We start from the raw sequence: 27,392 nt of genomic DNA, 5'->3' as shown, positions 1-27,392 counted from the left end.
ACTCGAGCAATCGAGAGGGCGATGAATGTTTACATTTTGACCGGTGACACAGGCTATGATTTTGAAACGTCGGTGTCATTCATTGATCGTTTGACTTCAGAATTTGCTAACCTTCAGTACCCAATCCGATTCTTTACGTACTCACTTCCGGCGGGGTGAGTGCAAATTCCGATGGGACTAGCTCTATTCGATCGACACTTGACAAAGGGAGGTCCAAAGGGGGGAAACCAACTCAGGGCAGTGCAGTGGTTAATTTATATTCGCCAATGATGTTGGTTGCATAACACCGCACACCGTTTCAAGTTTCAATGTCACTGAAAGTGAAACTCCGGGGGTTTTCAGCTGGAGATATATAAGCAGGTGCATGTGTATCCTTTGCGTGCAAGACCAAATTTCTGCCTCTTGACCGAATGGAGACGAAGTACTCATCTGAAGATATCGCAGCGGCGATGAGTTTGCAGATTTACGCAGTGCGTCTCTTTGTTTTCGATACTTTGAAGGGCTAATAATATCACATGTCATCAGCGCGTATACAGTGAGTACTTATCTGGATCACTCTTCCTTGTCCTTACACAACTCAGCGTCGATGGCTACACTCTGGGTGGGCTTGTCTTGATGTCTTTCCATCCGCTGTTAAACTTGCTTGCAGATCTATGAATATGCTTGTTCACTTCAAGAAGAGGTAACGCTTCGTCATAAGCCTTATTTTTTGTATATATTGATCATCATATGTTGTTTGAAGTGGACATTCCTGCTTCAATCGCGGTGGACCAAGGTAAAAGGTCTTTATATCGCTACCCGATTTGTGCCTTTTCTCCTTTCGATCGTACATCTATATGGTACGTTCGGCTTCAGCTTCAGCACAGATTGTTCCGGTGATAGTCTGATTTGCCATACTTCAGCGAACTTCATTCCGAACGACGACCCTGCTGTATGTGAACTTGCGGTAGACTTACTGATTACCATCTGACATTGCCCTGCAGAAATGTAAGGTCTTGAATAGTGTTTGCTCAGGTATGTACACAGCACAAACATTTATGCACATCTTTGCTGAGAGTCCCCCTTTCTCCTACAGTTCTCGGCCAGATATCAGTCGGTTTCTCCGAATGTATTTCTCCTCTTTCTCAACATGCCTACGTTCTTAATCCAATTCATTCAGTCTTCTTCCTCCTCCGAACATATGCACTCTGGAGACATAATCGATTCGTGCACGTTTTCATACTGGCTTTTACCCCCGTGAGTCCAATGTTCTCGCGCCTCAAGGCCATTGTAGATGTATCAGTCAGGTTGCCATCATAGCATGCGTCGGCACTACCTATGCCTCTATTGTCACCGCATCTTGTACGGGCTCTCGCCTCCTAATCCTGCCTACCATTCACATTCTCTCTCCACTCTCACAGATGAGGTCAGCGCAATCCCAGGCATCACAGGTTGTTATAGCAACAGCAACCTCTTCGTATCTTTTCTTCTCTTTTTTATATTTGAACTGGGTTTGTCAATTGGGACATATGTATGCACAGATGCCTGACCAATGTTTCTTTAGGTCTCATGTGTCTTACGCTCTTACATGCCATACAGAGCTGGCGAATGACCAACGGCCGTCTGTACACCATCCTGGTGAAGAGTAACATTTTCTACTATTCATGCAGTATGTGTGAGTCAAAACACACATATGTCACCCATCTTTCCCTGCTGAAACGATGATTCTGGTTTCGGAAGTTTTATCGGCAGTAAACGTCTTTACGTCGCGATATCTCCATGTGCGTAAACCACTCATACCCTGTATGGCCAAAACACTGATATTCCCCATACCCAGTACCAGTACCACGTCATATTCCAAGAGTACGCATATCCAAATTTGTCTGTGCATTCATACTGATGACACCCCAAACATACAGTTACCAGAGTATCATCCTCGCGATCCTTGCCCTGCGCATGCACCTGCATATTTGGCAGATCGACCAGCAGTCACACAACATAGATGCCCTCGTTTGGACTTCTCTGTCCGATATATGATCTGTGGGCAGTACGTGGAAGGGATTAACATAGGATCTTCAGACGTCGGTCTTTAATGAATCAATAGTGAAGTGCACACATCAAACGGATATACAATGTGGATACAAAAGAAAATACACGTGATGTCGGGATAATCGCACAGAAGATGTTGGTGTCAAAATGCATATGCAGCCGCTTGCAGGGAGGGCAGGGTCGCTGTTGGGAGAATATATCACCCTACATTCTACCTGAAAGCTAAGTGGAAGGCGGATGAGAACCGTAACATGGGTGACATTACTGCAGACTCACCAGCGAACCAAGCACGTGTGCTAGCTTTTGTAGCTTCATCGCTTACCTCCATCATGGATAGGTACAATTCGAGGCCTTCTGCATATTTACCTGTCCGAAGGAGTACAGTGCACAAATGCCTGTTGGCGGATTGCCACAGCGACTTGAGGTCCCAGCCGAAGAGCTGTAAAAATACGGAGTTGAGCAGGAAAAATATTCCCGGCTGCATCGAAAAATGTACCATTGTGAATTCCTCGTACATAGTATGGATTGGCAGGTTGGCAAAGAACTTGCTGGCCTTCGCAGCGGCAATGAAAATTTCAACAGCTTCGTTGTAAAACTTGTTATTGAAGGCAATGGTTCCCAGTTGGACTTGCAGATACGCCTGATGCGCGAAGCGCAGACGAATCAATTATGCACGAACCAGTGCATGATCAAATGGATGATACTCACCTCCACGACAAGACAGGCAACCTGATCTACACTGGGACCGGCAGCTAGCTCTTTGACACGCATCATTGCCGCTTCGTGTTCATTTGCATTGAACAATGCGATAGCCTGAAACCATTTATGAAGCTTGAAGCGTGGTGGATCCAAAACAAATTTAACCTGCCTTGATCAAGAAAAGGAGAAGGGTGGTCTTCGAGTCTCCGTTTGCGAACGTGAAAGCGAAGTCAAAGGCTGCCCCGGCGTCGTGGACATTCTGTTTGCCGCAGAAAGCCATACCTTTGGTAATATATCCTATCAAGGAAGGCTTTATGCTGAGGGACTATGTCGAGATGATGGTTAGCATATTTTAAGGAGGTATGATGCGTCATTGTCACCTTGGCCGCATTTTGAAGGGCGCGGTCCCACTCGAGTTTGCGAGCCATAATGAGCGAGCAATTAGCATAGGAGATGTGGTTGGTGGCATCAGCTTCGATCTCTTGCGTGAGTAGCTCTTCAGCCCTTGACAAGTCTCCCGTGATAAATGCTTCACGGACGGCCGTGGTGACAGGGAGGATCTGCATGAAGTATGCTCGTATTACAATTACATTATACGATCATAGGGTGGTAACATGCCTTTAGATCAGTGCCTTGGTCTTCAGGGCCTCTCTGACGATTTTCGAGGCTGTAAATGTGCTGATCCTCGATGGAAACCCGCTCGGTAAGTTCCCAGACCTGACTGTCACCAGCGCCACTTTCCCAAATGTTTGTGTTCTTTGTGGCGGATAGGTCTAGGCTGAAATTCGTGCCATGGACCAATATCCTGCCGAACAAAAATATGACAAGAACAAATTCACATCCAGACATGTGCTGTATGAGAGACGTGCGCACCTGATGCCTTTAGCGTTTTTGACGTCTGAGTCTTCGATATCCCACTTGAAGGGGTTTGATACGGCAACAACTACAAGGCCATTTTTGGGGTTGCCTTCGATCCCAAGATATTTTTCAGTGCGGCAAGACTTTATGAACCACCCGTTCTGGTCGCCATCACGCTGGAAGGTCCACTGCAAACCAAGAAACTAGTCAACGCATAGCCTGTCCGCGACGGAATGATAAATTACCCCCTGGTTAGGGCCATCGTAGGGGGTAAAACCGATGACTAAGGTTTATGCAATGTCAGTGATTTTCCCCTGTAACCTGGAACAGGGATGATGCTTACTGGAGTAGCTATCATTTCCCGAGAGGTCGACAGCAGTGCCTCTCCGACAATTTTTAAGGCTGTAAGTGTGCTGATCCTTAATGGAAACCCGCTCGGTAGGTGCCCAAATCTGATTGGCGTTATTCCCACTTTCCCAAAGGATAATTTTCGTGTGATTTGCTGATTTTCCATAGTCTAAGTCTAAGCTGAAATTTGTGCCATAAACCAATATCCTGCCGACAGAAATCAATTTATGACCAGACATGCGCAGTATGAAAGACGTGCGCACCTAACGCCTTTAGCGCCATTGACATTTGAGTCTTTGACATCCCACTTGAAGGGTTTTGATACAACTACGACCAGGGCGCCATTTTTGGGGTTGCCTTCAATCCCAAGATATTTTCCAGAGCGAGAAGACTTTATGAACCACCCGTTTTGGTCGCAATCGCGCTGCTGGAAGATCCACTAAGAACCAAGAAGCTAATCAGCAAAACCTATCCGCAGTGGGATGGAAAGTAAGCGCATTACCGCCTGGTTGGAACCGTCGTAGGGGCGAAACCCAGAGACTAAGTTAAGGGAACATTAGTACTGGCTTGAGATATCCTGAAGCAGTGATGATGTGCTTACTGGAGTAGTTATCGTCACCCGAGAGGTGCATAGCAGTACCTCCCTTACAGTTTCTCAGAGTGTATGTGTGTTGGTTTTTGACGCGAGCCATCGTAATGTTTGCTTGCTGGAATGCAACTGTCAGCTTCAAGTGGAACACTGTACTTATACCAAGTACCTGTCCAGGGAATAAGGAAGCTCAAATTTTCAACGCCCGATGCCTAATACCCCAGCCTCAGGCTCGCGGCCGAAATGAGTATTGACACGCATCGTTGCATCCTCGTGTTCATCCGAGTCCGGATTGAACTTGAATGCAACAGGCTGAAACCCATGATGAAGCTCGAGGCGTAAAGGATGCAAATCAAATTTACATGACCTGCCTTGGAGAAGTTTGCACAAGTTAGATTTCAATCAATCTAGATTTAAGGTCTACTCGCTACTTACCAATTCATCGATCTCCGTCCGAGGGTGATGCCCAGTGAGAACCGGACCTCACCGTATCGACGGAAAACGATGGATATATTTACAAATATTGTCAAAGCTACGCAAATCGTGAATTCAGCATATTATCGAGAAAGTTGACGTGCGTCGTCTCGATCAAAAGAAGCAAACACACAATTTTGTCAATATTTTCTTGCACATTTTTGCAGACATAGGTCAATCAATCAATCGAACACAGCGAAATTCGAATCACTTGTCACTTGTTTGTGTTGTTTTTAACTTGATAAGTGTACGCGACGCGCGTCCTTACTTTCAACCACATACTAGTACGATGGCTTCATCCCAGGTTGATCTGGTCCTGGGCCCGTGTCTCTTCCTGTGCCCTGTGTTTTGCTGATTATCAATTACTCATGACGCGAGCAACTCTCTGGAAGCTTCATACATGCAAACACAGCAGATACCACTCCCCAAGACCGTCTCGATCATGGCAATGACACTGTCGACACGAGCACCGAGGACACAGAAACACCTGTATAAGTAACATGTGCAACCATGGTAAGTCGCCAACTCGTGCTTGTATTATGTTCACAGATACTGATGGGATTGTAGACCTCCTTCCCCATAACAAGAACCCTCTGTAAGTCTTCAAAGACCTTGTTCAAACTGGCACTGACTTGGGTACATGCAGTGCGAAGCTTGCTGAGCGAAAACGCGAATCTACTGTCCCCAATCCTGCAGTGACCCAGTACATTGAAGAATGGAAGGTATGTCATGTGTTGATCTAGAACATTGTATCAACCTTTGACCTGGAATTTTGGGCTTAGGTCACTCTGCGCACACCGATGGTTGAAGCAGATTGTCGCAAATGGCTCATCAGCCAATTTCAGGATTTACTGGTCTGGCCTGATGAAAGAGAAGCAGCTGGTACGTACTCCTATGCTACATGTTTCACATGATTGATTTATGTCTTGCAGGATTATGATCCTGACGCGCTGAAGCTGGTAATGAACTCAACTAAATGCGCACTCATCCTGATACAGCTGTTTACATTTTTTTTCTCAGGTCAAGGACAATATATGGAATGGCAATGCAGTCGACATCATCAGCAAGATCTCTTCCGGCAGCCTATACTAGTTGGCATCCACCATGGGTGCAGCGGTTGACATCAGGTGGGTTGCTGGCGAGGACCAGGTGGACAGACTGCAGCAGGTAGTATAGTTATGTACAGTTGAAATGCTCATAATGCATATGCTAACAATGCATAAGTCTCATAATGCATGGACTTTTTTGGATCCCGACGGCGTTCCCATGTAATTGACCGCATAATGCATATTGCATAATGCATAACCTTTGCATAGCCAATATGCATTATGAGGTACCAAATTGATAGGATGGGACAATAGGTACAACAATGTATTGCATAAATTTATTGTTCTGCTTCAGTGGTATTGTCTCGTTCGACTATGTATAGAAGCTAGCAAGTAATCATGACAGTACGATACCACACAACAATGTCCGTAAACCCAAAACGCAAACCCCATGACAAGCCCGCTGTCTATAACCGACCTGCGAAGCGGCAGAAAATCACCAAGGACACTCCTCGAACTTCAGCTCATTCTCCCAAATGCACTTCTTGCCGCAATCTTACACTCTCTGACTGGTTAACAGTCTATTCATTTGTTGATTCTCATCCTACTGTATCACAGATTGAAATTGTTGAACACTTTAAATCTCTCAAGTCGGGTGCACTCAATTTCACGCAGTCAACCTTATCACGCAAGTTGCGGGAACATCCAAAAATGGAAGCACGGATCAACGATAATCCTAATGCATTGTCATTGAAGCAGCCAAGGATTGTCACAAGGCCCGATGTTGAACGTGCCTTAATTCTGTGGGTTAGGCACATGGAGAGTAGACATGAAACAGTGACTGGGCCTATGCTGCGAGAGAAACGGAAAAGGTTTGAAGATGAGTTTGATGTCCCGGAAAATGAAAGGCTGTCGGGGGAATGGCTCCAATCATTTTGTACTGCCTACAAGATTCGCGAGTACCGACGGCATGGAGAAGCTGGGTCTGTTGACATCGAAGCTGTTGATAAAGAACGAGAGCGTTGTCGTAAGATCTTGGCGAAGTTTGCTCCCAAAGATCAGTGGAATTTTGACGAGACATCGTTCTTTCCATAGTGAGTGTTCATTTATATTAATCTATGTCACCTAATTTTTTTTTTCATTTTAGTGCACCTCCAGACCGTGGTCTTGCAACACGACAAATGAGTGGTAAGAAGAAAGAGAAATTCCGTATCTCCATCGGATTAGCCTGCAACGCAGATGGAAGCGAGAGGCTCGAGCCTTTTTTTATTGGCAGGGCAAAGAAACCCCGATGCTTCAAGAAGCAGACACCGGAACAGCAGGGATTTTATTATCGGAATAATAAGAAGGCTTGGATGACAGCAGTCATATTTGAGGAGTACGTGGACATGATGATATGATTGCTGTTAATATCTAATCAGTGGCCTAGATGGATCAAAAAACTCAATCTTCAGATGAAGCAACAAAACCGGCACATTTGCATGTTTATTGATAATTTCTCTGCCCACAGCATCTCGTATCAACCATCAAACATTGATCTTGAATTTTTTGGGCCCAACATGACACCATTTGTCCAACCATGCGATGCTGGAATCATCCAATGCTTCAAGGCACTATATCGCCGTAATTTTTGCGCGCGCGCTATTGATCTTGATGAAGCTGGCGAACGGGATATTTGTAAAATTAATATTCTCGAAGGCATGACAATGGCGAAGCAAGCATGGTATGCTGTCACGTCCGAAACCATCAAACATTGTTGGGATCACACTGACATTCAAGTGTAAGTCATCTTTTGACCTCATTTTTTTCGGTGCTCAAGTCTATCACAGTGATCCAACGACTAACGCTGACACATGGCCTCACACAGATCCACTTGCGTGGAACATCGTCCACAAATTCGCAACTACCGAAATGTCCCTTCCCAATGCGGAGAACAAGCTACAGGCTCTTCTTGGCAAGCACTACATAGATTCTGATTGGAGACCGGCCCTCAAAGCTGTAATGGATGCTGAAGGAGATGTGGAGATGGCTTTAAATGCCATTGATGCACTTATGCAAGCTGCATCTCGTCGTACCGGCCTCAAAATTCGTATTCCTGCGCGCTCACAACAAGCTGCCCAGCTATCTTCTACCGAAGCTGCGCTTATGCAATCAGTCCGAGAACTCCAAGCACGCAATCGCATTTTTGGTACCTTGCCAACTATCGATGAACTTCTGGACCCCACTGAGGAGAGAGATAAGGGAGAATTCTCTGCTTTTGAAGGTGGTGACTCATCCATTGCAGACACGGTCCGCCACGAAATTGCCGTTGCAAATGGTGAAGTTATCGAGGTTGATTCTGATGATGATGACGACGACGAAGCGGATCCATCAATCACTCGTCAAAATATTCTCAATTTGTGCCAGCAGCTTGAAGTTGGATGCATGCAATATGGTGATCCTCAATTTTCACTTGATTTATCATCACAACTTCGAAAGTTTTGCGCGAACCTACGACGCGAAGAACTACTTAATGCCAGACAAACTTCTTTAGAACAATTCTTCTCGGTATAATACATGTACTTCTGTAGGACTATGGACGATTTTCTGTCACACTTTTGGCGGAGGTCACATGCGTCACAATAGTGTGACACATATGCTATTGCATATGTCTCATAATGCATAACGTTTGGGCGGTCCCAACGGTATGCATTATGAGCATTTCAACTGTATATTTCATTTTTGCAGTGTCATTCGTTTGTTCTCGCAATGTATATTAGCGTCGTTTTCATGCGATTTCCGTAGTTTCATTGTGCAATACGACTACATTTAAGAATCTATGATAGTCGACGGAAATATCATATGCGAGAATCGGTGCGAAATCGTGTCGAACAGCATCGCTAGAAAATCGACTATAAGTCCCATTCTCTACGCTCATCTACGGAAATCTTACGTCTGTGGCTCATCAATATTTCGGCCGTTTTCCGTCGATACGGTGAGGTCCGGTTCTCACTGGGGGTGATGATCCGACGGTTCCGACTGGTTTTTACTGATTTTTATTATTCAAGCGCTCAGCTCTGTTGAACACAAAAAAATTCCCACCACCAGCAGAGCTGTGCTGTTTTTTTCCACGGCCCGATACTTGTCGATTGTCTCCGTTGCACGTACTCACATCGTTACAGTCGAGCTAGAAATTTGAAGCACTTGGACTCTTTATCGCGGTGAGTATGTCGGCGTACGTGCTTACTATCGGGGCATGTCAATCGTGTGCTTATGCTGCTGACAGCAACTACGGTGGGTCTACTTGTAACCGGATGATGCATGACAAATTTAAATCACTGATCCATCATGCATCAGATCTCAGCCTTGAGCGACACCACACGGGGCAAACTAGTAAAATCAATCAGCGATATCGGGGAGTTGAGGCGCAAGCGCCATTACAAATCATTTAAAGCTGAGTTGAACAGTCCAGTGTCATTTGTCCCCGTACGATAGGACGTCGACACGTCATCCCAAACCACCTTCTATGCCGCAGCTGGCATCATAAAAATACTAAATCAGCTTCAGTGTTACCAGTGATTGGCATGATCGTAGCTCTCCGCCCGGTAAGAAGTTCTCACAACACAGATGGACAGCCAGTATCAACACACTAGTCGTTCATCTCAAATTTCAAATGACATCGTAGCTCCGAACAGTGCATCAGCATCTCTCATGTCATGGACCCCTCCGAGATAACCACTAACCAGAGAGACAAAGGATAAAGCCTATGACTGGATAGAAAGATTTGAAAGAACCGTCAAGTACAAAGAACAACGACCAATTTTTCGGATGCAAAGGTGTGGGCTGTGTCTGGCGTTATCCAAGCACACTTAGATCAGTTGGTCTAAAATAGCGTGCGCTCAACTAGCCCGCATTATTCAAATGCATATACTACCTGAAGAAGCATGACGTTCGGTGAGGGGAGGAAACAAGGTTTTCTGAACAAATGCTAGAATGGAGTCATGATGGCGAGGACAGTTAGGATTCGTGATAGGCATCGGCGAGGTTTCCACTGACTCGGAGGAGCGGTTCGGAGGCGCAGGAGGTAAGGCAGCGACTCTAATGCTATGATGCTATACTTAGCGAAATGATGAGATGCCATAATCGTCCTAGGCCTGCTCAAATCGGTGTGTCAGTGGTGAGCAAGGGTTCAGGTGAAGGGTTCAGGACAGACTGGATAGCAAAAAACATTTCATCTCAGTCGATGAAGCGCATAGTGCTGATAGTGCACTGGCCAGTGGATATTGTGCACGTTCTCGTATGCTGAACGGCCATCCTGAAATTAAAAGTTACAATATTTTGTACAAGTTATTATTTATTAATAGCTCGACTTTTACGACCACTTTAAGTTTGTCAAGCTCCGTAGTACTGCGATCACTGTGACCTGAACCTATGTTCCTAATAATGATGTCTACGCCCCCATCTTAATCTGCTCCCGGCTCATATATAAGATAAAAAGCTCACGATGTACATTCTGCAGAACCCTTTTCACATCTCGAACGAATGGTGACAGAGACGGAGCATTTGACCAATGCTTTCGCAGCAGGGAGAAGTCTGCAGATCCTCGCGGTGCGTCTTTTTCTCGTCAATACGAGGATCGTTGATGATAAAATGAAATACATGTATCATCAGTACATCTACAGTACGTTCTGTCTGAAATCCTTCTCCTCTGTCCTAATACTACAGCTCAGCGTCGATGGCTACATTCTGGGTGGGCCCTTCCCGATATATTCTTTTCCGTTGTTAAACTCGTTTGTGCAGGCCTACGAATATGTTTGTTCACTGCAACAAGAGGTAATGCACTTGTTCATAACAAATGTCGATTTTTCTTACTGATACTCTGCTCAAAGTGGACGTTCCTGCATCGATCGCGTTGGACCAAGGTAAAAGGCCTCTATATCCTTACACGATATGTTCCATTTCTACTCCTCACCACGAATCTATATAGTGCGTTTCGACTCCCGAACACACATCTCAGATAATGAATTGATATGTTATGCTTCAGCGTGCCTCGTCCCATATAATAATCCAGGTGTACGTGAACTTGCAGTGCTGACCAGACGAACGACGCTCACCGTATGATGTCGCCAGAAATGTCGGACGTGGGTCAACATCTGCTCAGGTACGTACATCTTACATGCCCGTATGCACACATCCTGATCGAGAGCTATCGTTTAGGTTTTAGCATAATATTAGGCATTTGCTCCCAAAGTACATCTTCTTCTCGCAGCATACACGTCTTTCTCATCCGATTCATCAGGCTTTTTTATCCTCAGAACGTGCGCGCTATGGAACAACAATAGAATCTTGGTCGTATTCATGCTGTTAGTATCTATCGTGAGTCCTCACGTGTTTACTACACCCAAGCTGGTGATAGATTCCTCAGTCAGGCTTTTGTCGCATCATCCATCAGCATTTCCTTTGCTGCTACTGCCACAGCACCATGTACGCGCTTTCATAGACACCTTGCTTATCATTACCATTCACCCCACTTTCACAGTTGCAACCAGCCATATTCCAGGCATCACAGGCTGCTACCAAGTTATGAGCAGTGTCTCACTCTTCATACCGTTTCTTCTTTACTTTGCGCTTGCACTGGGTGGGAAACTAGGGGCATGTCTATGTTCAAATCGGCGCTGACAGATACTATCCCCAGGACTCATGGCCCTCACACTCATACGCGCCATCAAGAGCTGGCAGACGACCAACGGCCATCTCTATGTTGTCCTGCTGAAGCACAACATATCCTACTATGCATGTGGTCTTTGTAAGTCAAAAAGCGCGCACGCCGAGCCATATTTTCGTGCTCATCCAAAATCACTCTCGTTCCTACAGTGTTCTCGGTGACGAACATCTTCACATCGCTGCTCCTCCATGTGCGTAAATCCCCCACATGCCTTTATGATCGAGCTGAAAACATTGTTATGCATACCCAGTACGCATACCACGCCATGTTGCATGAGTACGTACTACCGCAATTTGCGCATTCTAACTAGACATGCCCGAAACTTACACACGTGTAGCCTCCAGTTTATTGTTCTTGCAATCCTCGCCACAAGCATGCACCGCCATCTCTGGCAAATGGACCTGCATACACACGTGTCTGACGCCAATGTGCGTTTTCTTTTGTCCGAATTTTCAACCGCAGATCGTATGGCGGAACATTTTATTCCATGGGGCGAACTTTGAGCTGCACGATGACTGGTGGGGGTTAACTAGATCGGTTCCGGGATACGTTCAACTTATAGGAATATATTTTCTGTCGTGGAATGTATTTGGGCGGCTTTGGTATTTTCAATACCGATAGGTGTCAGGCTTCCTCTGCAAGCAATGGCGAATCAGTAGATACCGATCAGTACTAGTATTTGATTGTACTAGTTTAATCAGAAGTAGGGCCTGACGACGATGAGAATCAATGCATTGAATATGAGCCCTTGCGATAAGTAGTGCACTCATCAAACAGGGCAGTATTAAGGTTTGCACATCCAAAAAGCTGTGACCTGCACAGATCAGTACTTAGTCTCCAGGGTCGACACTAGCTTAGGGCAGAGCTCAACGTTGCAACCGCCTCCGGCAGGTCACGTAACATTTACAATCCATTTTTGCCTTTCAAACGAATAGTCTCTGATGCAGTTTCTGCTGATGCGCGTTGCTACTAACAACGTCACTCACGTACAGTTCCCAGTTCGCCACCTCGCTGCGCGCACTGGCATGCATATCCATCTCTGGAATCTGGACCGGCACAAACATGCCCCAAGGCCTTCGTGTTTATTTCTTTGTTAGACACGCCCGCAACGGACCGTACTGCGTAACCTCTTATCGCCCGGCTTATTCGGTGTTTGCGGAGGAAGGTCCAAGCTGTCGATGTCACCTTGGATGTATTCTAGAGACCTGGTTAGGGCGCATGGGTCAGATTCGGGATCCACGCGCTTCAATGGAGATTCTGCTGCGGATCATGGACGGGAGGTGTTGGGGAGTTGCGTTGGGATTGAGGTTGTTTTGACATCGATAGGTACCAAGACGTGAATCAAGCACAATCGGGGTTTGAATGTGTTGGAGTATGACTTGCGAGCAAGCCCGACGGCAACAAGTGTTAAGTAGCTTTTGTTTGAGTACAAGTTACCACTGTGCATTGGGGCGCTTCATTCCAATTCTAATCAGACTTATTGACGCCGACGGATGCTCCCGAATCCGGTAGCACTTCCTGTTGCTCCTAGTAAGTACCCTGAGACAACGAATCTCATAATAGCCCTATGATATAAAGGAAGCTGTTCAAATCTGGCGCCTTCATTTGCTTGTCTGCTTGCGATACTACCATTTACCCATGCCTCCCCATGATCTTCCGCCCCCGCCACCTTGGATAATCCCCAATTTCGTGTTGAGGGTGGAAGACTTATCACATCCTGGGGCATCCGTCTTCTTCGATTGCGTCAAGCCCAAGGAAGCACTCAAGCTCGCAGTTGAAGCATCTTATACCTGGCTGTATACCCCGCTCACGGCTCCAACACAGTGAGCACTACGCGTTCTCAATTCACTATAAACATGTTGCGAATCATCTGTATTTCCAGCGTCAAGACAATCACACTCGTTCTCAGACCATTCGATGGCGTAGCGTACACTTGCGGCACGCATGAGATGAAAGAGATTAATTTCTCCCTAGATTGGATCAAATCATCAGAGGCTCGGGCACGAGATGAAATACTAGGCGTGCTGGTTCACGAGGTCGTGCATTGCTATCAGTACAATGGAAACGATACATGTCCGGGGGGTCTTATCGAGGGTGTTGCAGGTGTGCACGTTTTGATACTATCCTTTGAGTTTTGTCTTCAGAACTACTCGTAGATTTCGTGAGGCTACATGCTGGTCTTGCACCACCACACTGGAGGCGTAGAGCTGAGGAGAAGTGGGACGCAGGGTACGATGCTACGGCGTACTTCCTCGACTGGATTGAGGAGCGTTGTGGCGAGGGGACTATCCGAAAACTTAATGGATCCATGAAGGATTCGATATACAAAGTGGAACTCTTTGAGAAGGTGACCGGAGAGAGCGTGAGTTCCCTGTATGCACTGTATTGTGAACACGTGAAAGAGACGGGGTAAGGTATCTCATGCATGAACCTTGATATATAATATGATACTAGTAGAAATATTTCCGTAGAAGCTACGGAGAAGTCGTAGTGATAGATTTTTACATATAATGAAGTGCACTATATGATTTGTTGTACAGGAACCACGATAACCTCTATGGATGAAGACCCCGTACAATCAACACGCTTGAAGGATCTGACGAGGTTCCATCAAGGTTAAGGATTTGTCACGTGTTTTCCGGTAAGCACCGAAAATAATTAGAGACCAAGTAAGGCCCCTAACTTTCAGCTGAAGAATACGAAAGTGTCCCATCACAAGACCAACACACTTTCCCTTAGTGATTCGCGCTTCTCTCCTATCCACATGCATTACTCTGAGTCGCACATACACCAGCTGCCCGTGGAACTTTTACAGCACATATTTTCACTCATCGTGAATGACATCTCAGACTGTCCTAGTATCTTCAATTCGAGCAATCGCCGTATCTCTGGGAATTTTTCCAGCCCTCCCCTAGTCTTCACCCGGGTGTGCCGCCTTTGGCGAGTCACAGCACACTCAACACCGGACCTTTGGTCCCGCATCCAGGTTACGCTTCCCGGTGGAGACGAATCATCGGAGCCATTTCTTCCATGTCTCCTTCAATCGTGGCTCGCCTGTTCTGGTGGCCAGCCTCTCACCCTTCGCATCGATAGAGTCTGGGTAATCTTGGATTTCTATATATTTGATGCCATTTGCGGATCCACACAAAGTTACAGGTCACTTTCACACGCAGATTATCGACTTCTCGAGATTCTTCAAGCCGAGAGCAGGCGGTGGGAAACGGTCGTCTGTGCGTTACGCGGAGACGAATGGCTCGATTCCAAGTTGGATACGCCACACCTGGGAACTCTGGAATGTAGCTGGTCAGGTCTTAACAGATTCAATGCACCAAATCTCCGTCAGCTGCGTATCAGCAAGGGCATCGAGGATATCGCTACCAGTCCTACTCTTACCTGCAAAAATTTACGACATCTTCGTGTCCAATACACTTCCTCCAAGATCATCCGTTCCATTTCCATGATTTTCCCTCTTCTGCAGACAATTACGGTGGCGGCCGTAACTGGTGATCACGATGACGCTAGAAGCCACTCGGTCACGTATCCTTGTCTCGAATCATTAACTCTGCCTCTGCCCTCGTATGATGATGTTTCGGACTGGCTTACCGAAATATTCGACGGCCTTCATCTTCCTGTATTGCGGAAATTAACTCTGGTGGGATACCCATCCAAATGGATGATTGATCGCACTATGGCTGCGTTGGCAGTCACCGCAACTTGCAACTTGGAAGTGATAGACTTTCACACGTCCGCGCTGCAGGGCGAAATCGACGTGGATGTTGTTGAGCCGTTGCTCTCAGTTGTGAAGGAGATTTCGGTCGAATCGGTGTTATTCCGATGTCGCTCCCCGCGCAATTAGCCAACAGACCATACACGCCATACTGTGTTGAAACATGTTGGGGACTGGCAACAATCTTCTTGTGAGGGTGAGTGGTGGATTGTTGCATGCATAACGTAGTTCATGGCGAGTCTAGGATAAAAAGGCACTCCAGTTCATCCAGGTCTTTGGCATGTATCGGTACAAGGACACCCCTTCAGTTGGCTGCAAGAAAAAGGACATTGACAACAGTTGGAGTAACTCTTACTATATATCACATCGCAAGAAACTCTAAGATCAATGGAGAGTACTCCGGGAACACCGATTTAATTGCGAATTTAGTTATTAGCTTTCCTTCTAGTTTCGTCATCGTTTATTACCAACTCAGGAGCGCCACAGATGCGTTTTATAGCTTTCCAAGGAGTTCCTGGTGATACTTCTTGACTTCTTCCATGACGTCAGACTTCGCGGGCCATCCAATAACGAGCCCCTCCTCATCTGACGCATCAGGTTTGGGAATGACATGAAGTGTACGTGGTCGACGACCTAGACGTGTAAAACAGTGTCAGTCGATACTGTCTAAGCCCAATAAAGAAGGCGTAGACAAACCTGGTGTGCGATGCGGCCGTTATTCTTAGTGGTGGGGTCAGCTCTGCAGTTTAAACAGCAGGGAATGGGGAGAGGGGACGATAATTGTATATGGGAACGCACCTGGAGGATGTTGTAGTTCTCAAGTCCTTGTGCAGTGGCGATCTTCTTCGCGATAGGGAGCACGTCCGTAAGGTATTCATCTGGGAGCTCGTGTAGCTTTGCCGCGTGGTCTATTATGCACATTAGCGCCTTCACTCGCGACATAATCCTTTTTTCCCTTTCCGATCACGGCTGACGCACCTTTAGGGATGATCAGAGCATGGCCCTTGGAGAGGGGGCCAATGTCAAGGAATGAGTAACTGATCTTTGGTGAATGTGTGCCAATGATTTGACGGAAGAAAAAGGACGAACGAAGTTTCTGTCTCGAGGAGCTTGAAGCTTGGGATCTCGCCTAGAACACAATAGCGCCGTGAATCGTGATAAGGTGGTGTAGTTGAATGACGAGAAGAAGTCAACATACCCTTGATGATCTTGCAAAATATGCAGGTGCTGAGTGATCTAGAGGATGTTTATTATACCCCAAAAGTATAATGGAAGGGAAGAATCTGACCGTGCTGCTGCCGCCATGGTAGTTTGAGTTGAGGCAAATAGCGAAGGCTCTGTTATGGATGCCAAGGTGGCGTGACGCGCCTTGATCTCACACGTGACCAGGCTGACAAAGCACGCGTCTTTCGGTTCCTTGGTTAATTCTCCAGTTTTCGCTTCATAACTTCAGTATGCAAGCTGCCCAGTTGAAGCGTCCACAACATCACGGTCCCGAAAACCTGCATCCCTGCGTTTCTCTATTCGCTCAATGCAGTTTTGTGATTTTTTTGTCTATCTTCTCCCAACGCTTTCATTGAACGTCTACTTACTCCTCTTTCCGACCTTGGTTCTCAACATCTCATCTGCTTCGTGTCCCTACTGGTCAACTCGTAATCTCAGTACCCTGATCACATTTTCCGACTCTTCGTCCAATCACTCATTTTATATATCTTTCAGATCCACTGCCCATACTCATAGGAACGTGTCGAGGCAGACTAAATCTCGTTTACCGTTCGTCAGCGCTTGAGAGCAATGGGAGGCACTGGAAAAGTGTCTTGGTGCGTGTAAGGCGGGTCTAGTGAGCGTGCTGGGGGTTGTTACTAGTGCACAAAAGCGCAGTAATGGTTCGGCTGTGAGTGAAGTTGTGCAGCAGGTCACGCAGACAGGTGAGAGCGTTCAGGTTGATGCCGTGTAGCCTACATTGGGGTTCCTCCGTTCAATGAATCAAAGTCATGGATGTTGACCGCAATTTGTGGGAAAGTGTAAGCACGCTGGCTTACCTGAGTTCTCATAATCAGTACATATACCGTTGCTGATACTGAAAGCTAAGCTTTCAGTATTTCACCTTTTGGTGTAACGGTTATGCGTGGCGGCGGTCTGACCATGTTACAGAAAGCTGACGAAGTTCGTTGTCGTTCATTTGAACATGACTTTGGCTTTGATATTGAACGTTCAAAACTCTCTGCTTATTAAGACGGGAAGACAATATCAACACCCGGGGATGTTCATTATAACAATATTGTGCAGCCAACTCGTCAAGCGACTGAAGGTGAGCAGCTACCTTGTGATATCCACCAGCTTATTCAATCAGAATCAGGTGGGAATGAAGCGCTTCCTCCTATGTGGCAGCAGTTTAAGACGTCCTCGGATGGTGGAACACTATATCAGGATGATACGCTCATGGTTGCCTCGGGGAACCGACCTTTACCAGGAGTGCGACTAGGTGAGGGATAAAATTGCGACAAGGAGCGACAAACTCACCGTTGAACATAGATGATCCTGTCGCTCAGGGTGTTCCTGGATATGAATGGCACATCTCACCACTCGGACGGTCCTACTTTGTCAATCACAATACTCGGACCACATCGTGGAAGAAACCAAAGCCAGAACGTCCGGCAGGAAGCTTAATGCCGGAGTGCGTCATAGAGGGTCACTCCGAACGCATATGGAACCTTGCCTACTTGGGTACCAGTGGCAATATAATGAGTGCGTCTGAGGATAGTTTGATCCGCCAGTGGAAAAGAGACGGAGACCCAGTGGGAAGAACTTTGAATAGCGATGGGGGAGGGATATTTTCGATGGTAGTATCCCCGGATGAAACAATGGTCATTTGTGGAAGGGTAGACGGCAGACTGCGGCTGTGGAATATAAACAGCATGATCGGCGACCTGTGGGAGGGGCATAATGATACAGTGAGGTGCCTTGATTGGTCTCGCAACTCCCTGGAGATAGCAAGTGGATCGCATGATGGCACCATACGACGCTGGAATCCGGATACTGGTCGACAAATAGCACCACCCATAGAGACCAGTCACGGATGGGTCAGAGCCGTCAAATACTCTCCAAAAGGCGATAAATTCATGAGCGGTGGGAACATTGGTCCAATCTGCATATGGTCAAGGGACAGCAAGCTGGTTATGGAGATCAGGGGACATGACGCGGACGAGTGGGTGATGTCTTTGTGTTGGTCGAAGGACGGCGCACACGTCTTCTCTGCATCAGCTGATCGCACCATTCGAAAGTGGCGGGCTATTGATGGACAGGAACTCGTTGTTCTTCGGGGTCACACGTACAACATCACATCGCTCTGTCTTACTCCTAATGAAAGGTATATTGTTAGCGGATCGTATGACTACACGATTCGCATCTGGGATCTCGAGACCAATCAGGCTGTCGGAGATCCACTCTTACATGATGACCAACTCTGCGCTGTTGCCATGTCCCCCGATGGAAAATACATTGCTCGCGCTGGAATAGACAAAAAAATATACGTGTGGAATCTGGAGGCGGCGCTCAAAAACGTTCTGGTACGTATGCCCTTTGTTGTCTAACTTTTCTCCCCAACGGTTTTCACTATCTAGGGCGCAGATGATGACAATGTAAAGCTCAAGGCAAGTATTCTCTGCCTCTCTTTCACACTACATCTCACTTTTCACTAGGGACGTTCAGCCCAACCGAGAGTTGTGCGCCCACCAATCGTGAGCATCCCCCCCTTTCCTCATATATCTCGCTAGACCTTTGACCCCCGTCTTGCGTATAATCAGCATCCCAAAAAACAGGGCTGGCAAGATATGTCAGTGTACTTTCTTGTTCTTCACCTTTCTCGCCTGACACCCAGATATAGGGCAATGATTTCTTTGGCGACGAATCAGACCACGCAGTCTCGTCATGCAGCTCCTCCCGCAAGCCCATCGTCCCTTATTCCGTTGGCGTCGTTTGCTCACTTCCATACATTTCGGTGCACGACCTGTAAATGCATCCCAACCAATAAAACGACAGTCCCGACACTGGAACTTCAACTTCAAGTTGTTTTCTGGAGGACATTCCATGCGCACCGTCGATGTACCTCTTGCTCAAGATGAAGATGTGAGTGACTCATCGTCCCTCCTATTTCATTCTATTAAAATACAATACAGAGATACGGCATTGTTCATGAAACTGATGCAGGAAGCAGCTGCTGCTATGCAACGTACGAACAGTAACCAGACCAATAGTGCAACGCAATCAGGCCAAACAGCTGGGGCACAAGGGTCTCAACCACGACCAACAGAAACACACCAGTCAACCGGTGCGAGGGGAGAATTTCCTACGAAGTTACATGTTGTTGCTGCGGATTTTACTTTGGTCGTCCTCCCACCTTCGCGTCAGTCATAGAATCATCTAGAAACCCTGTGACTCGATTGTCTCTGACGCATCATGTATCTTACATAGCTCGTTCCGTCCCATGTACAGGCGCACAAAATTGATATATTTCTACGCGCGATAGATCAAATACAAACAGGGTCAGTGGATGCAAAAAGGATAAGTGCTGGAATGACGATATATACCATAATTATACATCGATGACCGTGTGATCAAGTGCAATTTGTCGTAGTATACATGATCATGTGCAGTAGCTGAAATTACAGTGATTAAGAACATCCAAATGCTCCACCCGCCCCGCGACAGACTCATCCTGTAAATTAAACACGTAGCGAACTCTACCAAACCCACCCCCACCAGTCATCTTATGCGGTCCAAGCCTCGCTCCATGAACGACGTTGAATAAACTACAGCATAAGACATCACGCCGTGACATTCGCAAATGATATGTCGGACAATGGAATATGAACCAGGCCACTAGAGCCGCGTACTAGATGTTGGTTTGTCTGCCAGAGATGGATGTGCATGCGCACGGCAACAATCGCAAGGGTCAGGAACTGGAAACTGCACGTGGGTGTACATTTCGAGTGTTATTAGTAGGAATACGCAGTAGGATGCGGAGGTGCATACCCATTCAAAACGGTCCGGTAGGTGTCCTGGGGCGCAGAACATCAACAGTTCATCATAGAGGACCTTCAGAATATTCACGCACCTGGAGGAGCAGCGATGTAAACATGTTCATTACCGAGAATACTTCGGGGAACAGAATGACCATGGATGAGCACAGAAAAACAGCGCGTACGAGTGTTAACTCACGGAAAGCGCAAACATAATAAAATATGTTATGGTTCACCAGGACAACGTACAGACGGCTTGGGTGTCTCCGCCAGCTCTGTATCGCGCGTATGAGCGTGAGGATCATGAGTCCTGTGTAGAACACCTGTTAGTGCGTGTTTGTACATATATATGCTCCTAGTTACCCAGCCCGAACACAGAAAAGAGTAGAAATGGGATAAAAATCCGGTCACTGGTTGAACTCTGGTAGCACCCTGTGATGCCCGGGATCGGGCTAGTGGCATCTGTAAATATGAACAGAATGTTTCAGTTATCATGGATCACCAGAGGGAAGGTGAGAGTGCATACATGCTGCGGAGACGGTAGTGTCGACGGTAATGCTGATGGATGCTGCGAGAAACGACTGGCTGATCGATCTACCACTAGCTTGTGTCTGGCGAGTGGATTGGAAACTCACGAAAAAGGTGCCCAGGATGGCTGCGAGCAATATTCTATTTCTGTCCCAGAGCGCATATGTTCTGAGGATGAAAAAACCTGAATCGGATCAACGACTTGCATATCATAGGGAGGAAGTAAAGATACACTCGGAGCAAACTGATAATAGCATGCCGAGCCCTGTGAGAGAAAGTGGGCTGCCCTCAGCAAGGCTGTACATAGATGAGTGTACTATGCACGTACCTGCGCTAATATTGGCCAACATCCCGCATTTCTGGCGAAGTCATGGAGTAAGTTGTTCGTTCTCATTGACTCTCTACCTCATCACATACAACTGGGTTCTCATTCGAGGTAAAGCTCACTGAGAAACAAGTGTTAATCGATTAATCAGGGCAATGCGTGCTGGAGCGGAACGCACTATATAGATCTGTGATGAGAAGGATAAAGGGAAGGTATTTTATGACAATATACAAGCCCTTCATCTTGCTCCAGTGCGATCGAAGCAAAAATGTCCACTTTGAATATCATATTGTGTGTCAAATCTAAGGCGTATCATGGAAGAAGCGTATTACCTCTTCATGAAGTGAACATGCATAATCATAGGTCTGGATAAACGAGTTTGACAGCGGACATGAATAGACGAGAATAAGCCTACCCAGAACGCAGCCATCGATGCTGAGCTCAGGTATCAGGACAAATGATATGATGTTCAGACAGTAGTACGCACTATATATGTACTGGCGTACATGACTTGTTAGTTATGATTCATCCTCGTATCGACAAGGAGACATACCGTGGCGAACTGCAAACTCCTTGCTGCTGCGACATCGTCAGTCGAATACTCCATTTAGAGGTCAAAAAATGTCTATCATGGGGTCTTAGTTATTGAGGTGCAAGCGCATCACGGTGGCAGTACAAACACTGAATTAGCTCGAGTTTAAATTTAGTTTACTGCGGTCCCGATGAAGCATTTTATCGTTCACCGATAGGCTACCGGCGACTTGACAAAAGATACAGTTGCACCATCGACGCCTGAGGCAGTAGTATTGTAATGGTCATACTCTAATCCGAGGCACATAAGTTATTAATTTGGTCTTTGGTCAACATATATAATAAATAATCCAGAACGCACCTATTAGTACCAGTACTTACCTCGGTGGTCGTTTTTTTGAGGTCCCGTTTTGAAGTAATCACCCTCTTTGGATGACGAGCATATCGTGTGGCTAATAGAATCTTTGGCCTCTACCTTGGTTCAAATCTTCGACAGACTTCCGGCACTTTCCGGACAACTTCTGCCACCGACCAACTTCATCGATTCATCTCCCACAGCACAGACAGTTGAGACGTAGCGCTGTTTTATTCACCTTGTAATTTGAATCAAAAAACGCTTTTATGGAGTCACTAGATTCTTGCGTGTCTCGCTTAAGCAGCCCCCTCTCGCTATCAATCGCACCTGACTCGTGTTCGGGTATATCTACAAGTCACCTAACCCCCATCAAAAACATGCACTCACCGCTTATAACTATCCGGACACAACTCTTCATCAGTACAAGTCTTAGACGCAGGATGCTCAAAATCTTCCCTAACAAAGTTTCAAATTTGGTCCCTCGCGGCATTTCAAACCCGCGGTAGTGCTTCAAAACATTAGTCGCTCCGAATATCCCTGCTCCACTGGATCAGACGAAAAGCTTGGGCGATGGATGAGAACAAGGTGCGTCCGGAGATCCTCAGCATTTTGTCCAGCGAATTAGATCTGATTTTGAAGTGCAGAAATCGAGGGTGACTTTAACCTTCTCTTCTCCGACTCGTCTCACCTAACACTATGGCATGGCCGACCAACTTACTGGAAATTAAACATCGCGTTTCCTCGTTCCTGCGTGTTCTTACTTCATCACCTTCCAAGCATCCATCAGTGAAGTACCGCGTGTGAGTACTACATTTTTATGCAGGCCATGTGCTCAGTTCTTAAACAGTATATCAAAGTTGTTAAATGCTACTCCCCGCAATTCAGCCCTCCGCCTACCTCGCAAACAATGGAGAGCTCGAGACTTTGCGTTTATCCAGAAAATACGTCGAGCAGTGGTTGCAAGAACGGGATATCTTTTGGGAAGAGCGCAGTCAATTCCCCAAAGTCCATTGTTGATGCATTCATACAATATGGTCAGCCGTACGTATTATTCCATTTGACTGATCAAGGTTATGGTTGACATTTGACTCATACAGCGAAACTGCTTGTCATCACACGCTTTCTTACGTTTCTTCATCACCATCCTCTTCGCCTGACGGTCAACTCGCGGCGGTAAGATGCCATAGACTCATCATCGTGCTTGCACACCTTGTTCGACTTTGGTCCGTTGTTCAAGTTGGACGCTGTTGTATCAGCAAAGAGCACGAGCCTTTCTCGCTTCTGCAGGTGTTTTTGAATAGTGGTCTACCAGAATTACATTCATGGCTTGAAAGTCATCCCGCTGTGCTCGAAAAAATATGGCAAGTCGGTTCATTATGGTTGATGCCACATATTTTAACCATTCACATGCCTGCAGAAGTCGACCGAGCACAGCTTGAGCGGAAGATCGGTCTTCTGCCATGTGGATCACTGGGTTTTACACATGTCGGGCACGATCTGCCGTATTCAGAGGTCCTGTTGACGCTGCAGATTGAACTGAGTCAAATTGAGAAATGGGCGATCGATGGTATGCTTTGCTTGGGAGTGTTGCTACGTACTATGCAGCGTACAGATTCGATGTGTATGCACCACCTCAAACAAACATCATATAATTCCGCTCGCTGACAAGAGGTGCACAATAGACCAATGTACATCGAACTGCCTCAAAAATTTAAACGGACCAAGGTAGATGATTGATCCGGTGGTAACATTGACATGCGCTGGCAGCAAGGCGCCTGCAACTACAGCATGCAAAACTCACTCAAATAGCAGGTCTCTTCATCACTTTCGTCCCGTATCTCTCCTTCCTCTCGATTGCTGACTTTACGCAGTATCTCACGGTCCAGTCTGTCTGTACAACGCGACATCCTCGTCATGCCACACAAAGAAGCCGAGTCAACCATGCCAACGAGACGAGGAAAAGTGCCATTGCACTCATCGATATATCAGACAAGTACAGAAGATCCACCACCATATGGAGCACAGCACCGCCAGGATGCACTGGAAAGGTGAGCAGCTGCCTTGTGAAACCTACCAGCTTACTCAATTAGAATCAGGCGGGAATGAAGCGCTTCCTCCTATGTGGCGACAGTTTAAGGCGCCGGGTAGTCCAATAGTATATCAAGATGACACGCTGTTGATGGTCTCGTTCAAGCGACTTTAGCAGGAGTGCAACTAGGTGAGGGATGAAATTGCGACAAGGAGCGACGAACTCACCATTGAACATAGGATATCCCGGGTGTCTCGCTGTTCCTGGAGGGGAATGGCACATTTACCACTCGGTCGGTCCTACTTTGTTGACCACAATACTCGGACCACATCGTGGAAGAAACCAAAGCCAGAACGACCGGCAGGAAGCTTGATGCCAGAGTGCGTCATCGAGGGTCACTCCGAACGCATATGGGGCCTTGCCTACTTGGGTACCAGTGGCAATATACTGAGCACGTCCTGGGATAGTTCGATTCGTCAGTGGAAAAGGGATGGAGAGGCAGTGGGAATACCTTTGCATAGCGATGGGGGAGGGATAGGTTCGATGGTAGTATCCCCGGATGAAACAATGGCCATTTGTGGGAGTAAAGACGGCAGACTGAGGTTGTGGAATATAAAGGAGGGCAGCATGATTGGCGACCCATGGGAGGGGCATAATGCTCCAGTGACATGCCTTGATTGGTCTCGCAATTCCCTGGAGATAGTAAGTGGATCGTTTAATGGCACCATACGATGCTGGAATCCGGATACTGGCCGAGAAATAGCACCACCCATAAAGACCAGCCACGGATGGGCTGTCGCCGTCAAATACTCTCCACAAGGCGACAAATTCATAAGCAGCGGTGCGGACGATGTGATCCGCGTGTGGTCAAAGGCCGGCAAGCTGCTTATGGAGATCAAGGGACATGACGATGTGGTGACATCATTGTATTGGTCCAAGGACGGCACACACATCTTTTCTGCCTCAGTTGATTGGACCATCCGAAAATGGCGGGCGATTGATGGGCAACTTATCGTTCTTCGTGGTCACACCCACGCCGTCAGATCCCTCTGTCTTACTCCCAATGAAAGATTCATTGTTAGCGCATCAGCTGACTTCTCCATTCGCATCTGGGATCTCGAGACCAATCAGGCAGTTGGAAATCCACTCTTGCATTTTGACAACATCTATGCTGTTGTCATGTCCCCCGATGGAAAATATATTGCCAGTGCTGGACTAGACAAAAAAATCTACGTGTGGGATCTAGAGGCGGCGCTCAAAAACGTTGTGGTACGCATGCGCTTTGTTGTCCAATTTTCCTCCCTAACGGGTTTCCCCCAGGATGATGGCAATGTACAGCTCAAGGCAAGTATTCTCTACCTCTCTTTCGCACTACATCTCACTTTTTACTAGGAACGTCCAGTCCAACCGAGAGTTGTGCGCCCGCCAATCGTGAGCAACCCCACCTTTTCTCATATGTCTTGTCCTTTGACCCCCGTCTTGCGTTTAATCAGCAGGCCAAAAAAACAGGACTGGCAAGATATGTCAGTGTAATTTCTTGTTTTTGACCTTCTCGCCTGACACCAAGATACAGGGCAATGATCTCTTTGGCGACGAATCAGACCACGTGTCTCATCATGTAGCTCCTCCCGCAAGCCTATCGTCCCTGATCCGTTGGCGTCGTTTGTTCAGTTCCATACATTTCGGCACACGACCTCTAAATGCATCCCAACCAATCGAACGACAGTCCCGACATTGGAATTTCAACTTGAGGTTATTTTCTGGAGGACATTCCACGCGCACCTTCGATGTACTCCTTGCTCAAGATGAAGATGTGAGTGACTTATCCCTCCAATTTCGTCTCATTAAAATACAATGCAGAGATATGGCATTGTCCCTGAAACTGATGCAGAAGCGGCTGCAGCTATGCAATGTACGAACAGCAATCAGGTGAACAGTGCAACGCAATCAAGTCAACTAGCAGCAGGTGTACAGGAGTCTCAAGCACAACCAATCCAAACAGAAGCACAAGGCTCAACTGGCGGAGCGGAAGACTTTGTGTATACAGGAGTGACCTGCTGCGGATGGTTCTTTGGTCTCCATCGTCCTGCTTCAAGTCCTGCTTCGCATCAGTTATGAAGAATGGAAGACATGTGGCACGCGCACACTTAGTTCAGCTCTCTTTCCCCCGCACCTGTGTCTAACATCAATATTCGACGCCATAACTATCATCCACGCACTTGGATCCATCTCTCATCGCGCACCTCCTTTCCCTCGCGCTACTTTCCTTGGATCCACACCGCGTGTTGACAACACTACCGGGGAAGTTGGCCCCATTTTCTGGAATGCAGCCCTTGGTGATGCAACGACCTTCTGCGCGGGGGGTGTAATGCCTTTTCTCTGCAGATCTGTCTGTAAAGTTGATGTTTTGATGGTCGTTCAGTATTCAAATCTAGACTTCCGCGTTCCTCTTTTCTCGCGAGTACTTACTACCCATGGTAACCCAAGCACCTACTCTATCGCCATTTGTAGATCACTATATGGTATCTCTTCAAACGATTGCATGCAAGAGAGCTGGATTTGAGCGTTTTGGTACATCCAGAGCGAACCTGTCTTAATGATTATGATATAATGTGACAGGCTATAGCAAAATACATGAAGTGTCAAGGGTGGGTCGGAAAACACGTCAAGTTGATAACCCTGAACCAAAATGTAAGCTCTTGAAAAACGTCACTACAAGATGATGTCTACCTCAGCGTTACAAAGAAAATAGCTCTGTATGTAGAGCAATCCCGCCCACGTCCGCACCCACTGTCAAACCCAATCGTTACTGCATTCTGCACATCTCTCGTCAAGCTCTCTGAGCCATGCCGTGTAGCCTACATCAGGGTTCTTCCGGTCAATGAATCAAGGTCACGACGGACTGCAATTTGTGGGAAAGCTGGTGAAGTTTATTGGCGTTCATTTGAACACGACTTCAGCTTTGATATTGAACGTTCAAAACACTCTCCTTGTTAAGACGAGAAGACACTATCAACGCCCAGCGGTGTTGATTACAGCAATATTGTGCAGCCAACATCAAGGGACTTCTGTATCAACATACGTTCCCGTCAGTCATGCAATCATTTGTCACTACCGGTAGTGCTTTGCT

The 27,392-nt window shown here is 46.8% G+C and overlaps 10 protein-coding genes across 10 annotated transcripts; 6 read left to right on the top strand and 4 right to left on the bottom strand.

The window, feature by feature from the left end:
• The first annotated feature begins 171 nt into the window (after positions 1 to 171).
• On the top strand, positions 172 to 2,148 carry F5891DRAFT_390750 (uncharacterized protein). Its single transcript, XM_041371660.1, has 14 exons — positions 172 to 470; positions 526 to 601; positions 650 to 682; positions 743 to 839; positions 903 to 931; positions 984 to 1,014; positions 1,076 to 1,108; positions 1,160 to 1,236; positions 1,287 to 1,341; positions 1,401 to 1,490; positions 1,544 to 1,654; positions 1,720 to 1,760; positions 1,817 to 1,842; positions 1,899 to 2,148. The coding sequence occupies exons 2-14, from the start codon at positions 587 to 589 to the stop codon at positions 2,014 to 2,016; spliced, it is 756 nt and encodes a 251-aa protein (XP_041225235.1). The 5' UTR covers positions 172 to 470; positions 526 to 586; the 3' UTR covers positions 2,017 to 2,148.
• F5891DRAFT_390820 (uncharacterized protein) lies at positions 2,128 to 3,466 on the bottom strand. Its single transcript, XM_041371662.1, has 7 exons — positions 3,346 to 3,466; positions 3,108 to 3,287; positions 2,897 to 3,052; positions 2,737 to 2,841; positions 2,525 to 2,668; positions 2,305 to 2,467; positions 2,128 to 2,250 (listed from the first exon to the last, which is right to left on the bottom strand). The coding sequence occupies exons 2-7, from the start codon at positions 3,153 to 3,155 to the stop codon at positions 2,240 to 2,242; spliced, it is 627 nt and encodes a 208-aa protein (XP_041225234.1). The 5' UTR covers positions 3,156 to 3,287; positions 3,346 to 3,466; the 3' UTR covers positions 2,128 to 2,239.
• Positions 3,467 to 4,753, bottom strand: F5891DRAFT_390819 (uncharacterized protein). Its single transcript, XM_041371661.1, has 7 exons — positions 4,692 to 4,753; positions 4,535 to 4,640; positions 4,436 to 4,473; positions 4,197 to 4,372; positions 3,929 to 4,140; positions 3,601 to 3,868; positions 3,467 to 3,532 (listed from the first exon to the last, which is right to left on the bottom strand). The coding sequence occupies exons 2-6, from the start codon at positions 4,623 to 4,625 to the stop codon at positions 3,789 to 3,791; spliced, it is 597 nt and encodes a 198-aa protein (XP_041225233.1). The 5' UTR covers positions 4,626 to 4,640; positions 4,692 to 4,753; the 3' UTR covers positions 3,467 to 3,532; positions 3,601 to 3,788.
• Positions 4,754 to 5,535: 782 nt separating this feature from the next.
• On the top strand, positions 5,536 to 6,088 carry F5891DRAFT_1189467 (uncharacterized protein; the record flags this gene model as incomplete). The annotated part of the gene is made up of 5 exons (XM_041367174.1): positions 5,536 to 5,591; positions 5,643 to 5,718; positions 5,810 to 5,878; positions 5,929 to 5,955; positions 6,017 to 6,088. 5 exons carry the CDS (start codon positions 5,536 to 5,538, stop codon positions 6,086 to 6,088), a joined length of 300 nt encoding a protein of 99 aa, XP_041225232.1.
• A 4,324-nt stretch (positions 6,089 to 10,412) lies between these two features.
• On the top strand, positions 10,413 to 12,490 carry F5891DRAFT_1278725 (uncharacterized protein). Its single transcript, XM_041370329.1, has 13 exons — positions 10,413 to 10,702; positions 10,752 to 10,771; positions 10,822 to 10,854; positions 10,911 to 11,007; positions 11,066 to 11,094; positions 11,152 to 11,182; positions 11,239 to 11,271; positions 11,321 to 11,384; positions 11,451 to 11,659; positions 11,717 to 11,827; positions 11,896 to 11,936; positions 11,997 to 12,022; positions 12,084 to 12,490. The coding sequence occupies exons 1-13, from the start codon at positions 10,564 to 10,566 to the stop codon at positions 12,247 to 12,249; spliced, it is 999 nt and encodes a 332-aa protein (XP_041225231.1). The 5' UTR covers positions 10,413 to 10,563; the 3' UTR covers positions 12,250 to 12,490.
• A 745-nt stretch (positions 12,491 to 13,235) lies between these two features.
• F5891DRAFT_1037671 (plant basic secretory protein) lies at positions 13,236 to 14,311 on the top strand. Its single transcript, XM_041361873.1, has 3 exons — positions 13,236 to 13,569; positions 13,629 to 13,849; positions 13,903 to 14,311. The coding sequence occupies exons 1-3, from the start codon at positions 13,385 to 13,387 to the stop codon at positions 14,157 to 14,159; spliced, it is 663 nt and encodes a 220-aa protein (XP_041225230.1). The 5' UTR covers positions 13,236 to 13,384; the 3' UTR covers positions 14,160 to 14,311.
• Positions 14,312 to 14,450: 139 nt separating this feature from the next.
• Positions 14,451 to 15,701, top strand: F5891DRAFT_390573 (uncharacterized protein). Its single transcript, XM_041371659.1, has one exon. It carries the CDS (start codon positions 14,511 to 14,513, stop codon positions 15,600 to 15,602), a length of 1,092 nt encoding a protein of 363 aa, XP_041225229.1. The 5' UTR covers positions 14,451 to 14,510; the 3' UTR covers positions 15,603 to 15,701.
• A 265-nt stretch (positions 15,702 to 15,966) lies between these two features.
• On the bottom strand, positions 15,967 to 16,778 carry F5891DRAFT_1128868 (HIT-like domain-containing protein; the record flags this gene model as incomplete). The annotated part of the gene is made up of 7 exons (XM_041364327.1): positions 15,967 to 16,106; positions 16,166 to 16,193; positions 16,272 to 16,381; positions 16,452 to 16,515; positions 16,559 to 16,602; positions 16,672 to 16,709; positions 16,762 to 16,778. 7 exons carry the CDS (start codon positions 16,776 to 16,778, stop codon positions 15,967 to 15,969), a joined length of 441 nt encoding a protein of 146 aa, XP_041225228.1.
• Positions 16,779 to 20,094: 3,316 nt separating this feature from the next.
• F5891DRAFT_390531 (uncharacterized protein) lies at positions 20,095 to 22,061 on the bottom strand. Its single transcript, XM_041371658.1, has 14 exons — positions 21,901 to 22,061; positions 21,835 to 21,844; positions 21,763 to 21,782; positions 21,680 to 21,712; positions 21,526 to 21,622; positions 21,440 to 21,468; positions 21,351 to 21,381; positions 21,255 to 21,287; positions 21,021 to 21,206; positions 20,858 to 20,956; positions 20,694 to 20,804; positions 20,590 to 20,630; positions 20,508 to 20,533; positions 20,095 to 20,441 (listed from the first exon to the last, which is right to left on the bottom strand). Exons 1-14 carry the CDS (start codon positions 21,952 to 21,954, stop codon positions 20,300 to 20,302), a joined length of 912 nt encoding a protein of 303 aa, XP_041225227.1. The 5' UTR covers positions 21,955 to 22,061; the 3' UTR covers positions 20,095 to 20,299.
• A 707-nt stretch (positions 22,062 to 22,768) lies between these two features.
• On the top strand, positions 22,769 to 23,993 carry F5891DRAFT_1037633 (uncharacterized protein). The gene is made up of 7 exons (XM_041361872.1): positions 22,769 to 22,818; positions 22,878 to 23,033; positions 23,081 to 23,189; positions 23,221 to 23,274; positions 23,331 to 23,598; positions 23,651 to 23,854; positions 23,916 to 23,993. The coding sequence occupies exons 3-6, from the start codon at positions 23,098 to 23,100 to the stop codon at positions 23,753 to 23,755; spliced, it is 519 nt and encodes a 172-aa protein (XP_041225226.1). The 5' UTR covers positions 22,769 to 22,818; positions 22,878 to 23,033; positions 23,081 to 23,097; the 3' UTR covers positions 23,756 to 23,854; positions 23,916 to 23,993.
• Positions 23,994 to 27,392: the final 3,399 nt, after the last annotated feature.

This window comes from Suillus fuscotomentosus (genome assembly GCF_016647785.1).
Source record: "Suillus fuscotomentosus strain FC203 chromosome Unknown F5891scaffold_31, whole genome shotgun sequence".
Classification (NCBI taxonomy): domain Eukaryota; kingdom Fungi; phylum Basidiomycota; class Agaricomycetes; order Boletales; family Suillaceae; genus Suillus; species Suillus fuscotomentosus.
Note: the sequence above shows the minus strand (reverse complement) of the source record. Positions and strands in the feature narration are given on the sequence as shown.